This window comes from Octopus bimaculoides, chromosome 11 (genome assembly GCF_046866305.1).
Source record: "Octopus bimaculoides isolate indiv1 chromosome 11, ASM4686630v1, whole genome shotgun sequence".
Taxonomy (NCBI): domain Eukaryota; kingdom Metazoa; phylum Mollusca; class Cephalopoda; order Octopoda; family Octopodidae; genus Octopus; species Octopus bimaculoides.
The window spans coordinates 56,390,502-56,407,539 of NC_142938.1; the positions used below are offsets into that span (position 1 = coordinate 56,390,502).

At 36.8% G+C, this 17,038-nt stretch overlaps 1 protein-coding gene across 1 annotated transcript in view; it reads left to right on the forward strand.

The window, feature by feature from the left end:
• LOC106868414 (E3 ubiquitin-protein ligase TRIM9) overlaps window positions 1-17,038 on the forward strand; it is a 66,275-nt gene that overhangs the window by 37,771 nt on the left and 11,466 nt on the right. Inside the window, exons 3-5 of the mRNA XM_014913658.3 lie at window positions 12,822-13,055; window positions 15,489-15,645; window positions 15,898-16,037. Coding sequence (XP_014769144.1) covers window positions 12,822-13,055; window positions 15,489-15,645; window positions 15,898-16,037 — 531 coding nt within the window. The remainder of the gene's footprint in view (window positions 1-12,821; window positions 13,056-15,488; window positions 15,646-15,897; window positions 16,038-17,038) is intronic.

The window sequence follows — 17,038 nt, forward strand, 5'->3', positions numbered from 1 at the left end:
CATCTTAACAGATGCATAGCAACAAACCTAGAATTTTCAAAAATTTCAATCATTTCACCTATTGAGAAGTAATCCTGTTTAACAAATACATAGAACTGTTAATTAATAAATGCTAGCATTATTTACCTTAGCATCTACACATCATCATCATCATCATCCTTATTTGACGCCTGTTTTCCATTCTAGCATGGATTGAATAGTTTGACAGAAGCTGCCAAGGCCAGGAACTGCACCAGGCTTCATTGTTTTAGTAAGGTTTCTACTGCTGGATGACCTTCCTAACGCCAACCACTTTACAGAGTGTACTGGGTGCTTTTCATGTGGCACAAGCAGGCACTAGCACCAGTGCTTTTTATATAGCATCAGCACCAGTGCTTTTTACATGGCACTAGCACCAGTCCTTTTTACATGGCACCAGCACATAGACATTTCTTTATGTTCACCTGGGTCATCTCTACCTTTCATCCCTTTATAAAATAAAATACCAATCACATACTAGGATCAGTGCAAAAGATTTGCACCCTCCCCTCAAAAGTTCTCCAACCCTGCTATGGACTGGCATTTCATTCAAGGAAAATGTTCTTATATATTGATCACTTATACACCATGGAAACTGGCCTTTTAAGTCCTTGGGCTCAAAGAAGAAAAAAGAATAGACATGTAAAGGGAAACATTTTTTATCCTTCTAAAATATTTATGAAAATGGAAGCAACATATTATTGTGTTGACAGAAAAAATAGCTTATAATCTATGTAGACAAAACTGCTTATCCATTAGTTTATTAAGACTAAATCAATATGGTTTTAATTCATGAATGAAACATTATTGAAGATAGGAATTAAAAGAATTCTATGGACTTTCCAGCCTTCTAATCTTTAATTGACATTCACTAATTAATTTATATGGTGTTTCATTTATGTGTGTGTGTGTGTGCGTGTATATATATATATATATATATGTATGTGTGTGTGTGTGTGTGTGTGTGTATGTATATGTATATAGCATAGTCGATGCCAGTGCCACCTGACTGGCACCTGTGCTGGTGGCATGTAAAAAGTACCATTTGAACGTGGTTGATGCCAGTGCTGCTTGACTGGCTCCCATGCCTGTGGCACATAAAAAGCACCCACTACACTTTTGGAGTGGTTGGCATTAGGAAGGGCATCCAGCTGTAGAAACCTTGCCAGATCAGATTGGAGTTTGGTGCAGCCTCCTAGCTTGCCAGTTCTCAGCCAAACCGTCCAACCCATGACAGCAAGGAAAGCAGACGTTAAACGATGATGATGATGATATATATCATCGTCATCATCATCATCCTTTAATGTCTGTTTTTCGTGCTGGCATGGGTTGGGTGGTTTGACCAGAGTTGGCAGGCTGGAGAGCTGCACCAGGTTCCCATCTGATTTGGGTTGGTTTCTATGGCTGGATGCCCTTCCTAATGCCAATCACTTTACAGTGTGTTGGGTGCTTTTGATGTGGCACTGGCACAAATGCTCTTTACGTGGCAGTAGCATGAGTGCTTTTTACATGGCACTAGCTCTTGTAGACAAACCTTCTTCACCAGGGGATGTCACCTTAACACTTCTGCTGTGGAGGTCTTCTTGAGTACAGCAAAGTGCCAGGTATCTCAGTTCTTTATCTTCTTATCTGAAAGGTTCAGGTGGTGCCCCACCATGGCCACAGTCTAATGACTGAAACAAGTAAAAGATAAGTATATATATATATATAAGATTAAATAGTTATCTTTCAATTTGGTACAGGCATAGCTGTGTGGTTAAGAAGCTCACTTTGCAGCCACATGCTTTCAGGTTCAAACTTATTACTTGGCACCTTAGGCAAATGTCTTTTATTATAGCCCTGTGGAAACCAATGCTTTGTAAGTGAATTTGATTGACAGAAATTGTAGAAGCCCATTGCTTATATGTGTGTGTGTGTGTGTTTGTTTGTGTTTGCATTTGTCCTCCTCACTACTGCTTGATAACTTGTGCATTGTTTTGTTTACATCTCCATAACTTAGTGGTTTGACAAAAGAGACTGATTGTGTAAGTACAGGTATTTAAAAAAAGAGAATGGTACTGTGTCAGTTTGTTCGATTAAACTCTTCAAGGCAATGCCCCTGCATGGCCACAGTCCAGTAACTGAAACAAATAAAAGAAGATGATTACATGTTTGTCAGTTTTAAATGCTATCATTGTAATCAAATTTCCCCCACATCCTCCAACCATCATTTACTCATTAAACCCTTGTGTTTTCCCAACCACATGGTTCCAGGTTCAGTTCCACTGTGTGGCATCATGGGCAAGTGCCTTGTGAGTGGATTTGGTTGACGGAAACTTAAAGAAGCCTGTTGTGTGTGTGTGTGTGTGTGTGTGTGTGTGTGTGTGTGTGTATGTATGTGTGTGTGTGTGTGTCCTCCACCACCACTTGACAACTGGTGTTGGTATGTTTACATCCCTGTGGCCTAGTGGTTCAACAAAAGAGACCAATAGAATAAGTAACCAGGCATAAAAAAATAAGCACTTAGGTGGATTTGCTTGACTAAAATTCTTCAAGGTGGTGCCCTAGCATGGCTGCAATCTAATGACTGAAACAAGTAAAAGATGAACTTTGGTAGTTCTATACCCATCATGTTTGTAACAATAGTGCTTCACGTCTGGTCCATTTGAGTTAGTTGAGCGGGTAATTAAAACCATCCACAACCCACACTCGACTTAAGTACACAAGCCAAACTCACTTAAATGGTTCGCCCACATCTGTTTCACTTTTGTGCAAGTTAAGACTGCTGTCAATAACACTCAGTAACAAAATTTTCGTTTATCACATTGCATGAAAGTTTTCTATTGATTCCAAATTGCAATCAGAGAAATCTTATAAACTCTGCTGAATCCAGTGAGGCTCTATAACCAATACTCCTGCCAGTGACACCACCTTAATTACTAACCATTCCACCTCTAATCCAATTTTGCACACCTATGATAAAACACCTCCCAAACTCTTCTCTCTCTCTCTCTCCCCTTCTCTCTCTCTCTCTCTCTCTCTCCCCTTCTCTCTCTCTCTCTCTCTCTCTCCCTCTCTCTCTCTCTCTCTCTCTCAAGCCCACCCTTAATACTAAGTGTGAAAACATCTCTGGTCACTTCAGCTAAACTAGATAACCAGTTATGACAGTATCTCTTTATTCCCTAGAAACAAAGTGCACTCGGGCTGGCCCCTGTACTCACTGAACCTTTTATCCATTCTCTTGTATGTATTTAACCCAACTTGTATATCTAATCCAACAGTGTGTCCCATTCACACAAAAGATAACCTCTCTATGCCGGTCAACTAATAATCTATTCCCCTCACTTACATCTTATCACTTTGACATTTGGATTACTCTGTCAAATGTGATACTTATTTATTCACATTGTTTTGAATTAATGATGCATTATCTCATAACTTCAAGATTTCAGTGATGTAATTGTTTATTTTTACTCTGATATTGTAGCGTATGTGCGGGAGGCTACATCATGCCATTTTGAATATAAAACAGGTAGAATCATCAACTTTATTTCATATATCAGGATTTAGTTTCTTCTTTGCTGTACGCTTCCTTTATGGTGATGACGTTGATGACTCTATAGACAAATTCTAGCATAGAAGAGTCAGTGGCATTGACTACATAGCTGAGGTTGATTTTGTTGAGCTTTTCTCTCCTGTCATTTGAGTTCTTTCTTTGCTCTTTTGGTGGCTTTGAAGTTTTTGGTTCTGAGGGTGAGGGAACACTGCCAGTTGGTACAGTCTTGGGATTGTGTTTCAAATGATTTAGGCTCATTTCCAGTGTTTTCAGTGTTGCTTTGAGTTGGTCATTGTCTCTTTGAAGATATTTGGGCTTGTTTAAAAGCTAAAGAGTTAAAGATAATGGAAACAGTTATAAATGATTGTTACTTTGAATCTCTTCCCCTCTGCAGTGGCCACCAGTATATTTTTTATAAGACCAAACCTATAAATTGTTTGTCAGTCTTAAAATTGGCAAAACTATTCATGTTGCCTTTGACATAAGTAAAACCTTGCATTATATCTGATTTCAGAACCTCCTACCAAAATTGCCTACCTTTGAGCTCCATGCATCAGCTATCTGTTACATTCTATTTTAGTGTGTTTCAAGATCTGCTTTCTCAGATAACTTTTCTTTCCCTGCATCAGCATCCCATGCACTTTTAAATCCAGCAAGAGTACCCCTATGATGATGATGCCATCCTTCACTTCTTTATAACTTTTCACACAGGCATCATTTATATACAGCCTGGACCAAATGTACATGAAGAATGATCTGCTACCAACCAAGACAAGCAAGACACAGTCAAAGAAATACACTAACAACATTACAACCTCTCATCAACAACCAGTCACTAAAACCTTGATCCATTAGCATTTAAACTGGCCAGATTTGGCCTCATACATCTACTCTGCAATGTCATTCTAAAAATAAACAATCACATCATTGAAATCTCAAAGCTGCAAGATAATGCACGATTAATATAAAGCAATGTGAATAAATAAGCATTACATTTGACAGAATAATAATAATCATCATCATCATCATCATCATCATTGTCTATGCTGGCATGGGTTGGATGGTTTGACCAGGGTGGCAAGCGGGAAGGCTGCACCGGACACTAGTCTGATTTGGCATAGTTTCTATAGGTGGATTCCTTTCCTAATACCAACCATTCCAAGAGTGTAATGGGTGTTTTTCACATCTCACTGGCACAGGTGCCATTTGTGTGACACCAGTATCTGCCATGACTACAATTTTACTTAGCTTGATGGGTCTTCTTCTCAAGCACGACATAATGCCAAAGGTCTTGGTCATTGCCTCTATGAGGCCTAACACTCGAAAGGTGCTTTTTACGTGCCACCAACATGGGTGCCAGTTACGTGACACCAGCATCAGCCACGACTACAATTTCACTTGACTTGACGTGTCTTCTCAAGCACAGCATATCACCAAAGGTCTCAATCACTAGTCGTTGCCTCTGTGAGGCCCAAAGTTTGAAGATTATGCTTCACCACCTCATCCCATGTCTTCCTATGTCTACCTCTACCACAGGTTCCCTCCACATTTAGAGATCAGCACTTCTTTGCACAGCTATCCTCATCCATACGCATCACATGACCATATCAGTGCAGTCATCTCTCTTGAACACACCACATCTAATGCTTCTTATGCCCAACTTTTCTCTCAAGATGCTTACTCTCTGTTGAACATGCACACTAACATTGCACATCCAGCGAAGCATACTGGCTTCATTTTGTTCAAGCCTATACATGTCCTCGGCTGTCACAGCCCATGTTTCACTGCCATGTAGCATAGCTGTTTGCACACAGGCATCGCACAATCTGCCTTTCACTCTGAGGGAGAGGTCCTTTATTGCCAGCAGAGGTAGGAACCCTCTGAACTTTGCCCAGCCTAATTTTATTCTCACAGCTACACTCTCAGAGCATCCACCTCCACTACTATGGTTAAACCTTTTAATGAGGAAGAATACATTTTACAATTTATAAAATTCACCACCATCTCTCTCTCTCTCTCTCTCTCTTTTTCTCTTTAACTGGGGTAACTATGTATCTCCTCCTCTACAGCAAAACATCTGTTTCTGTGCTTCTATCACAGTTTAAATTTCTCAACACTTTGCACAAAGCCAGCTCCCTCAAAACTATTTGCACCTCAGTTGAAGGGTTTTGTATTGTGAGTTACTTGCTTACTATTGATGATGTAAAAAATACCCAGTACACTGTAAACTGGTTGGTATTAGGAAGTGAATCCAACCATAGAATCTATGCCAAAGCTCCTGTCAAACCATCCAACTCATGTCAGATGGAAAACAAATGTTAAACGATGATTGTGATGATATACTAACCAATCAATAGCAACAGTTTGGTATCATTAATCAGATAAAGACAAATATTTATAGAAAAGTTTTTGCAGCATTGTAGAATCCTTAATCCAAAATACCATCCAATCCAAGGGATTTCTCATTTTTGTTGTAGTTCTTTCATGTTGGAATCATTTACATAAAATTATATAAATAACATATGTAATGTTGTTTTGTTTAATGACAGAAATTATTGCTGACTAATAGAAAGCATTTCATTGCTATATGTTATATTCTTCTTAGACTTGTGAGTCAGAGAAAAGAAATTGGAGGGGGCAGTTGTTCTTGATGTTCAAGGAGATCTTGGACAATGGACCTCGATTATTCCATGACGTTCTCCTGTGTCAGAAGGAGCACGTCATTATCATTTTTTTTTCCCTTTTATTAACTGTTGTATACTTCCTTTCTTTGGTTTATTGTATACTTTGTATACTTTCAATTGTTTTTGTTTCTTTAAATCATTTCATTATATGTAACCCCCCCACACTTTGTCTGTCTTTGTATCGTCTCCCTCATCCTTCACCCTGATGGCAAATAAAAGAAATCATTGTTATTATTATTATTATTATTATCATCATAATCATTAAAGACTCCCGGATAGTTTTTAATTACCAGTTATTAATATTATTTTGGCAGTGAGCTAGCAGAATCATTAGCACGCCAGCAAAATGCTTAGCAGCATTTCATCCATCTTTACGTTCTGAATTCAAATTCCACTGAGGTCGACTTTGCCTTTCACTCTTTCGGGGTTGATGAGATAAGTACCAGTTACACACCAGGATCACTGTAATCACCTTGCCCCCTCCCCAAAAATTTTAGGCCTTGTGCCCATTATTGAAAGGATTATTATCATTACTATTCATTATTATTATTATTGAGTGAGAGAGCAGTGCATGCCATCAAAGTTACACTGGGGTAAAATATACGAAGCCCAGTATACCCATCATGACTACCCATCTGATAAGGGTACGCCAGGCACATGCATCACAACCATATGTGCGCGACATGGTGATCTCATATCAAGATAAACGGCGCATTATTATTATTATTATTATTATTATTATTATTATTATTATTCTGATTTATATTATGTCTTAGCTCTATCCTGCAGCTTAGAAATGCAACATTTTTCTAAATGCGTGCTGTTCCAAGTATTGCTGCCAACTGTGTACCTCCTATAAAGTTTGGTATTTGCAGCTTTTCATGCCAGAATATCATTTTCTTTGAGATGGTCTCAAGTGCACCTTATCACAATAGGTACCACACTCACTTTTGAGGCTCTATGAATGTGTTTCATTTCCAATGCTAGTTCTTCATACTTCTCAACTCTCTCTCTTCCTCTATCTTCACAATATTCTGGTCTGTAGGTATAGTTTCAGTGATGATAGTTCATTCTTTGGACTCCTTCCATAGGGGAGTGATATCTGGTTGTTTATATTACAGCTTCTTATCTGTATAGATTGGTGAATCCCATGTGAGTTTCACCTGACCATTTTCTGCATATGGTAAAGGTTGATACTTATGCCACTTGTTGGAATTTCTTAGCCCATACTTCCTGCACAACTCCCAGTGTGTCTGCACTGCCACTTTGTCATAGCATTTTTGTATTATTATTATTATTATTATTATTATTATTATTATTATTATTATTATTATTATTATTATTATTAGTATCATTATTATTATTATCATGGTGGGCTGGCAGAATCCTTAGCATGCTGGGCAAAATGTTTAGCAGTATTTTGCCTGTTGTTATGTTCTGAGTTCAAATTCCGCTGAGGTCACTTCACCTTTCATCCTTTTAAGGTCGATAAGTTAAGAACCAGTGAAACACTGGGGTCAATGTAATCAACTAGTCCCCTCCCCCAAAATGGCTGCCCTTGTGGAAAAATTTGAAACCATTATTATTATTATTATTATTATTATTATTATTGTTGTTGTTATTAAGGTGGCGAGCTGGTAGAATCATCAGCATGCCGGATGAAATGCTTAGTGGTATTTGCCTGTCTTCACATTCTGAGTTCAAATTCTACCAAGGTCGACTTTGCTTTTCATCCTTTCAGGGTCGATAAATTAAGTACCAGTGAAACATTGGGGGCGATGTAATTGACTAGTCCCCTCCCCACAAATTAGTAGAAAGGATTATTATTATTACTATTATTATTATTATTATAGTAGAAAGGATCATTATTATTATTATTATTATTATTATTATTATTATTATTATTATTATTATCATTATCATTATAAAAAAGACAGTAAGCTGATAGAGTCATTAGCACACCAGACAGAATGCTTAACAGCATTTCATTCATCTTTACATTCTGTGTTCAAATTCCACTGAAGTTGACTTTGCCTTTCATCCTTTTAGAGTTGATAAAATAAGTACCAGTTGAGCGTGGAGACGCAGTGGCCCAGTGGTTAGGGCAGCAGACTCGCGGTCATAGGATCGCGGTTTTGATTCCCAGACCGGGCGTTGTGAGAGTTTGTTGAGCGAAAACACCTAAAGCTCCACGAGGCTCCGGCAGGGGATGGTGGCGAACCCTGCTGTACTCTTTCACCACAACTTTCTCTCACTCTTACTTCCTGTTTCTGTTGTGCCTGTAATTCAATGGGTCAGCCTTGTCACGCTGTGTCACACTGAATATCCCCGAGAACTACGTTAAGGGTACACGTGTCTGTGGAGTGCTCAGCCACTTGCACGTTAATTTCACGAGCAGGCTGTTCCATTGATCGGATCAACTGGAACCCTCAACGTCGTAAGCGACGGAGTGCCAACAACAACCAGTCGAGCCCTGGGGTCATTGTAATTGACTTACCCTCTCCCCCCAAATTGCTGGCCTTGTGCCAAAATTTGAAACCATTATTATTAGTAGTAGTGGTGGCAGCAGTGGTAGCGGGAACAGCAGAGGCTCATCATCATCTTAAGCAAAGGTTACATTTCTGATAGTCTAACATTCTGCATGATTTTATACAAAAATGCAATAAAATTAATCTAAGACATTGTAATTGTTATTAGTGAATCCCACAGAAATAGAACTATTAACAATGTCAGCTGCTGTTAGAATTCTTCACAGGTGTCTTCTTAATTTTGCAGTGGTGATGCCTTCCCTGTCTTTTGTTTTACTTGTAACATTCATGACTTTTCAAACATCATTATTTTTATCATTATTTTCATTAGTATCTTCTTTCAGTTCTGTTTCCATTTCTTGCCAAGTGCCTTCCTGACACCTAGAGCAGAGAAACGTACTGTATACACTGGTAGGCCATTAAAACAAACACACCAGATTGTTCATTTATAGAGTCATATGACATAGAAAAAGGGGAAGACAAAGAGAAAAAGTAAAAAATAGATAAGTAAACATAGAATAAAGGGGGGGAAAAAGGAAAGAAAATTCACAGCAACAATCATCATCATCATCAAACATTATTATTGCATCATTAGTACAATATAAAGTCAAATTGTATATGAAACAACTATATTTTAGTTTTGTTTTAGTATTTTACAACTATAAAATAGTTTCTGAATTTAAGAAGAAAAATATCAATTTTGAAAACCAAAACAAGGAATTTATGTTCATATTTTGGATTATTTGGATTTCTTTCTGAATGTCTGTTGAGTGAGTGAAGAACAGTTTCTCTTCAAACTTCTTTCTAAGAGGAAATAGGAGAGGGTAACATGTCTTATTTTAATGTCTGAGGTTGGGAATCAGTTTATTTTTAGAAGCTGCTTCTACCTAAGAAAACTCCTTTTAATCCTGTTTTCCATTTTTGTTTTGTTTGGTTTGTTTGGTTTGTTTGTTTTTCTCTTTTAACCATTCCTTGCATACATTTCCTCATTTTAGATTATGTAAAACATTAATTGGAGGAAAGATCATTTTATATTTGTAGACTTCTATTTCCAGATTTATCTTTAATTAACAGGGCTTGTGGAGAAAAAAGGTTCCATTTTAGTTAAGAAATTTTTCCTTTACCAATTCCAGTTGACTTAATACTTCTTCTAAATTCCAATAGTCCTGAGTTCCTTGACATACACATATAGGGAAATAATTAAACAATGTATTAAATAATGAATTACTGCTTCTCTACTTTCTAAATATCTGGCAATTTAATATATTTGCATTTGTGCTGTTACCATTATGGTTTCATAATGATGATGCTGATGTATGTTGTTGTTGTAGCACCAGTTCAACCTGGACTGAACAGTCCGATGTTCTATCCAAAATTATTCCATTTCTTCTTTCTTCTTTTTTTTTTGGCATATGGGTGATGGTGGTGGCTTGTGACCTTGTCTGCCTTGTGTACTACATTATACAAGCTAGCCTTATTATTTTCTTAAGATGGTAATGTTACTGGAAGGAGATTTGGCTGCTATTTCTAGCAGCTATAAAGGCCCTCTTATTAGCTCGTGATGTCTGTATACAAATTAGAAGTATTTCTGCATGAGATGCCAAGATACATATTTATAGCTGATAAAATGAAAACCAAGATATATACTACTGAAATAATAAAACTAATAGCATTACTGTGGAAATTCTACAGTTGTTAATGCCTAGTAAAGAGCACCAGTACTGATTCCTCATAGAAAGCACCCAGTACACTCTGTAGAGTGATTGGCATTAGGAAGGGCATCCAGCCATAGAAACCATGTCAAAACAGACAACTGGAGTCTGGTGCGGCTCTGTGGGTTGCCAGTTCCTGTCAAACTGTCCAACCCATGCCAGCATGGAAAACAGACATTAAATGATGATGTTGGAAACTTATAGTGCACTAATCATGGAAAGCATTATTATTATTTTTTTTTTTTTTGAAGTTGTATTTTTCTGAAGTGTTTGTTTCTTGAGATAGTGTAAAGTCAATTGATTAGTAGTACTGAAAAGAGGGAATACCTTTGAAAACTATCTTCTTTGTTATTTGTCACCTCTTCTACCTTGAGAGTTGTTAAATGTAGTATTTATATTTTTACAAATACTAGGACATGTTCTAGAGGAAGCTACAAACAAATTGTCCCTGAGAAAGATATTGATTCACTTTTCTTCATCTTTACATTGTGACTGTTGTTATTAAAATTATTGAGCATGTATTGAAAGAATAACATACTGTATACAGATATACAGAACTATACAGATACTAAGAAAGAGAGAGAGAGAGAGAGAGAGAAAGAGGGATATTACATACACACAAGCATAACTAGATGTTCACACACATAAACAGAGAAGACAGAGAGAGAGAGAGAGAGAGAGAAAGAGAAATAGTAAAATGTTTCAAATAAGTGTTGAATCAGTAACATGAAATAGGCAGCACCAAAATGTCTCAGACCTGTAGCAAATGCTTTAACAACCCTTTAGCATTTAACCTATATCAGGGCCAAATATTCTACCTGTTTTTTTGTTGTTTTTTTTTTTTTTGTTCAAACCAGCCAGATCTGGCCTCTCACAACTACTCTACAATGTGATTCTAACAATAAAAAAATCACGTAATTAAAATCTTGAAGCTGTGAGACAACACATGATTAATTTAAAGCAATGTGAACAAATAAGTATTATATTTGACACAGCGCAGTAATTTGAAGGCTAAAGGGTTAAACAACGTTACCAAGGAAATGAAATTAAAGTCAGTCTGTCTATAATATTATTCTGTTATAATATAACTACAATGGTGTGGTTTCAACAACCCCTAATCTATATCCTTATTTTAATATCAGAGAAAAGTAAGATGGTAAACTGGCAGAATTGTTAGCAGGCCAGGTAAAATGCCTAGCAGCATTTCATCCATCTTTGCATTCTGAGTTCAAATTCCTCTGAGGTTGACTTTGTCTTTCATCCTCTTGGGGTCGATAAAATAAGTACCAGTTGAGTGCTGGAGTTGATGTGATCAACTTATTCCTGCCTCTGAAATTGCTAGCCTGGTGCCAAAATTTGAAACCAATTTCAGAGAAAAGTTCAGAACTGATATATTTTGTTGCCATGTCTAGAAAGCCAATTGACTATAGATGCTCTGACATTGGCTCATATGCTATCATATAGTGTACTCTAATGATATTTATTTGTTTCTTGTATGTTATCAACCATTGAGAGCTAAATAATTAATTCATGGTTTTGAAGAGAAAACCATATCTCTTTGATGCAATTTTAACAAAATATATAATGACATCTACATATGTGTATGGTTAACAGTTTTGCTATCATAGTTTTATTTCAATGGTTTTCACCTTAACCTTATGTGACCCTAACCCAACATTCCACAACTAAGTTGTTTTTTTTTTTCATATTCACCCTGTAACCTCTGATGTTCAGTGCTAATGTCAATGTTAAGTACAGATTAGAAACCAACACTTTACCCAACAAACTGCTATCTTACATTTCTACTGCATAGCTTTACTTACAAACAGAAGCATTTTGGTTAGAAATTATACTCCCAATTTCTCAGTTATTGAAATATTATTCCAGTTACCTCACCAACAAAATTTTATTTGTAAAATATTGTCCCGTCATCAATGAATTCTGAGTTATGACACAACATACATTATGGCAAACATTAATTTTAAAAATTTTCATTTTTTGATTTAAAAAGGCTGATGCCATGTATAAAGCAAGCACCTGTCCTGGTGCCACATAAAACGCACTCAGTACACTGTAAATTGGTTGGTGTTATGAAGGTCATCCTGCTGTAGAAATCATACCAAAACAGACATTTGAAGCCTGTTGCAGCTCTCCAGCTTGTCATGTCTTGTCAAACCATCCAACCTATGCCAGCATAGGTGGTGGTAGTGACAGCAGCAGTGATGATGCAGTGGTTGTGGTGGTGGTGGTTATCTCTAGAAGGATAGTCATTTTAATAAATATAACTCCTGATTCGCTACCTATTAAAAGTTGTTGACATTCATCTTTTTCCTTTATTTTTCAGTGTAACTGTACTGAATTTCAAAAAAATGTGATTGAAAAGTGTGATGAATTAATAGAGTCAATCAGAGCCCGTCGGCAATATTTGTTAGATACTCTAAATAATGAAAAAGAAATGAAAATTTTGACACTGAAAGAACAAGTTTCCCATTGTACCAGCCTTCTACAACGTACCACTGGACTACTTCAGTTTGGTATTGAAGTCTTAAAAGAAAGTGATGCCTTCTCTTTTTTACAGGTAATTCTATGTTTTAATGAAAATTGTTTGAAGTATTTTTTGGTTATAACTCTGGACTCTGAATCCAGCAATCTGAGTTCAGATTTCACTATAGCCCCAAAGCTTTGTGAGTGAATTTTGTAAATGGAAATTGAAAGAAGCCCATCATATACATGTTTGTGTGTGTATGTGTGTGTGTGTGTGTGTGGCACACCTTTGTGTTGACATCACATGATAGTTTTAAATGAGTATCATCATCATCATATAAGCAGTCTTATAAGAAAAATATGACTAACTATAGCGAAATGTTGCCTTGCCTGGAAATAGATGAGGGTCAATGGTGAGAAGGGCGTCTGACTGTAGAAAATCCGCCTCAACTTTTAGCATTTAAACCAGCCATATCCAGCCAAATTATTCTACACATTTTATGTTTAAACTGGCCAGATCTGGCCTCTTCCATCTACCTTATAATGTCATTCTAAAAATAAACAATCACATCATCAAAATCTTGAAGCAACAAGATGATGCTTGATTAGTTCAAAACAATATGAATTAATAAGATTTACATTTGACAGAATAATCTGAATGCTAAAGGATTAACAAATTCTGTGTAACCCATGCAAACATAGAAAAGTAGATGTTAAATGATGATGATGATGCTGATAGGTAATTCTTATTGAACACACCTACATCATAGAAACAACTGATCAAATATTTTAAGGCAGACCACAAACTGAGCACCCAAGATATGAAGACATGTTTCATCTTTTGATGTAAGTCAAACTTCATTAGAGATGATGGCTTTATGTGATTCTCATTTTAATGATGGAGATTAAATGATTTGGGCTACAACTTCATATAATCTCTTTCACTAAATCACTTCTCACAGAACTGTTATAATTAATAGCAGTGTTAAAATAGTATTTAAAATAGAAAAGTGGAGACGCAAGACTGGAGAACAGGATTAGAATAGATCAGAATATGACACTGAATTATCTCCCCTTCTACCTGAAATTAATTACTTCAGTAGTTTCACTAGATATAATAATAATAATAATAATGAAATTATTGTGTATAGTGCTCAGGTGCACTACAACTCATTAAAGGTGCATGTACAGCACATAGAAGTATGTACAAAAGTCAGGAATGTGAATAGTGTATGAGTCATGATATACATGTGTGCATGCATATGGAGTGGGGGTTATCAGGTATAGTGTTGGTGAATTTCAAGAAGCATGGAGTTTTTAAAGGATGCAATGTCTCGGCAACTAACAACTGATGCAAGTAGTTTGTTCCATGCTTCAGCAACTCTGAGTGTGAAAAAATGTTTCCAAAAGTCACAGGAGTTGTGCTGTTTTCTGACTTAGTAGGCATGCCCACATGTGATAGATACATGGAGCTTAAAAAGGTGCTCAAGGTAGTTGTTGATATGATGGTTAATAATTTTGTGGGTGTTTACTAAGTCAGTTGCCAAACGTTGGAGCTTCAATGTATCTATAGCCAGGGAAGCATGGCGTTCATAGTATGGTAGATGCCCGATGGAGGGTATTCACTTGGTTGCATGTCTCAAAATAGCTTCCAGGAGGTCAATGTCCTGAGCAAGATAGGGGTCCCAGACTGGTGATGCAAATTCCAAGTGTGGCCACACCATAACCATATACAGCCTTAAATAAATAGCTGGAGAGCGACTGACAAAGGTCTTGCTGAGTTTGTCCAGTGCAAATTGCTACTGACAGTAATGCCCAGGTCATGTTCAAAGAAGACTTCTTGATATTAGTGTTGTGGAGAGAGTATGTGGACGTTGGGTTTTTCCTCCCAAAATGCATGGTAGTACACCTGTCCACAGCCAGCTTGAGTTGCCAGTCCATGATCCATTGTTGCATTGTGTCTAGGTCTGATTGCAGGAAAGATCTATAGTGTTCAGGATCTGCCTTTTTTATCTCAAGATACAGCTTGATGTCATCTGCATATTTCAGCACTATGGCATTCTTTAAGTTAGCATCTGAGTCATTAATGTATGTTCACTTTTACTAGTTACAACTCAAGGTCTGTGATCATGCTGTGGTACCAGCATTATTATATGTCTATATCAAACTTTACTTTTATCTTACAAATTATTCAAAAATTATCTAAGCAACAAGGTTGTTTGGGAACAAGTATTTTTTATGTGTTTCAGACAAAAACAAATTTCAAATACTGAAAAATGTGTTACCATAATTCATAGAAAATTCCTAAATTCCTAATAGAAAATGTAATGTAAATGCTTGTGCTATGACACCTTTTGTATATCAATTTATGACATTACTTCAATAGTACACCACCATAGAACTGGATATGAATTTATGATTGCTTTACTTTTTCATTTTAATTCCTTGGTTGACTTTTTCTCTTTTTTCCAGATAATAATGGTTGTTTATTTTATATTCTGTTTCACTGAGGTCGTTTCTCTTTCAGATTTCCAATGCTTTGATAAATCGCGTTTCCACAGCTGATGAAAATTTCAACAGAGAAATTGAATTAACAGCTCGAGTTTCACCAAAATTTGAATTAGGGTTTGACAACGAACACATCTTACAATCAATAGAGAATATGGACTTTTATGAAATGAAAGGTAAGGGGTTTACTTGTTCTTTCAATATAGTGTTGAGGTGCTATCATCATTGTTTTAATGTCCCCTTTTCCACACTTGCATGGGTCAGAGTTTATTGAAGCAGATTTTCTATGGCCAGCTGGCTTTCATGTCGCTGACTCTCACCTGTTTTCAAGCGTGGAAATATTTTCCCATGGCTAGACATGTTTTTGAAGAATATTGGAAATGAGTGGTGGTTAAATAAATGAACAATGTTCCTCTTGTTTCTTGCAGCTCCTGGCCAGCCTGTGATAATTCCTGAAGATTGTAGTGCTGAGAATAACAGTGTCACCATAGCATGGCAGCCTCACCCAAGTGGTATTGTTGAAACTTTTACTTTGGAACTTGATGATGGCAACAGTGGAGATTTTAGGGTTAGTAAATATTCTTTCTATTTTGAGCACAGCGGGGGGGGGGGGGGGGGTAAGCCAATTACATCAACCTCATTGCTCAACTGGTACTTATTTTTACCAACCCCAAAAGAATGAAAGGCAGAGTTGACCTTAGCAGAATATGAACTCAAAATGTAACAAAATGGAAGAAATATTGCTAAGCATGTTCCCTGACATGCTAACAATTCTGCCAGCTTGGCATAATACTAATGGAAAGCCATCTCTCAGCAAGACTCAGAGCACTGCATCTAAGTGTTGTAGTTTCAAAGATTTTTATCTCTGTAACTGACTTGAAAGTATTGCTCTCATTGATCATTTTGCCACAATGGATTTAATCAGTCTGAACAGTCTATACCTTTGTATGATCTTATTGATGTTTTTACTGCTGGCTATTCTTGTTGCAGGCAACTAATCATCTACAATCGTGGTCAAAAGTTTGGAACATAGGTCTGAAAATTAGAATTTTTATCTTAACTGCTCAAATATATATGCTGTATATATATATGAATCAAATTACAATTTCATAACAATTTAATTTTTTTTTTTTTAAATGTCCCAAGCTTTTGACCACAATTGTATGCATCATCATCATCTTCGTTTAACATTTGTTTTCCATGCTGGTATGGGTTTGACAGTTTGGCAGGAGCTGGCAACCCATAGAGCTGCACCAGGCTCCAATTGCTTGTTTCGGCAAGGTTTCTATAGCTGGTTGCCCTTTCTGATGTCAACCACTTCACAGTGTGTACTGGATGCCACCAACACAGATACTTTTGATGTGGCACCAGCATGGATTAAGAAAAACTTTTTACTTTGTTGTTTTCAAATAACCTGCCTGATATAAAGTCTGTAACATAATTTAAATGACTTTCAGTTTTCTTCTTCTGTGACTTCAGATTAAAAAAAAAAACAACTAGGTGTTTGCTAAGCAAAGGTGTGGTGTGGTCAAGTAGTTTTCTTCCCAACCACATGATTTTTGGATCAGT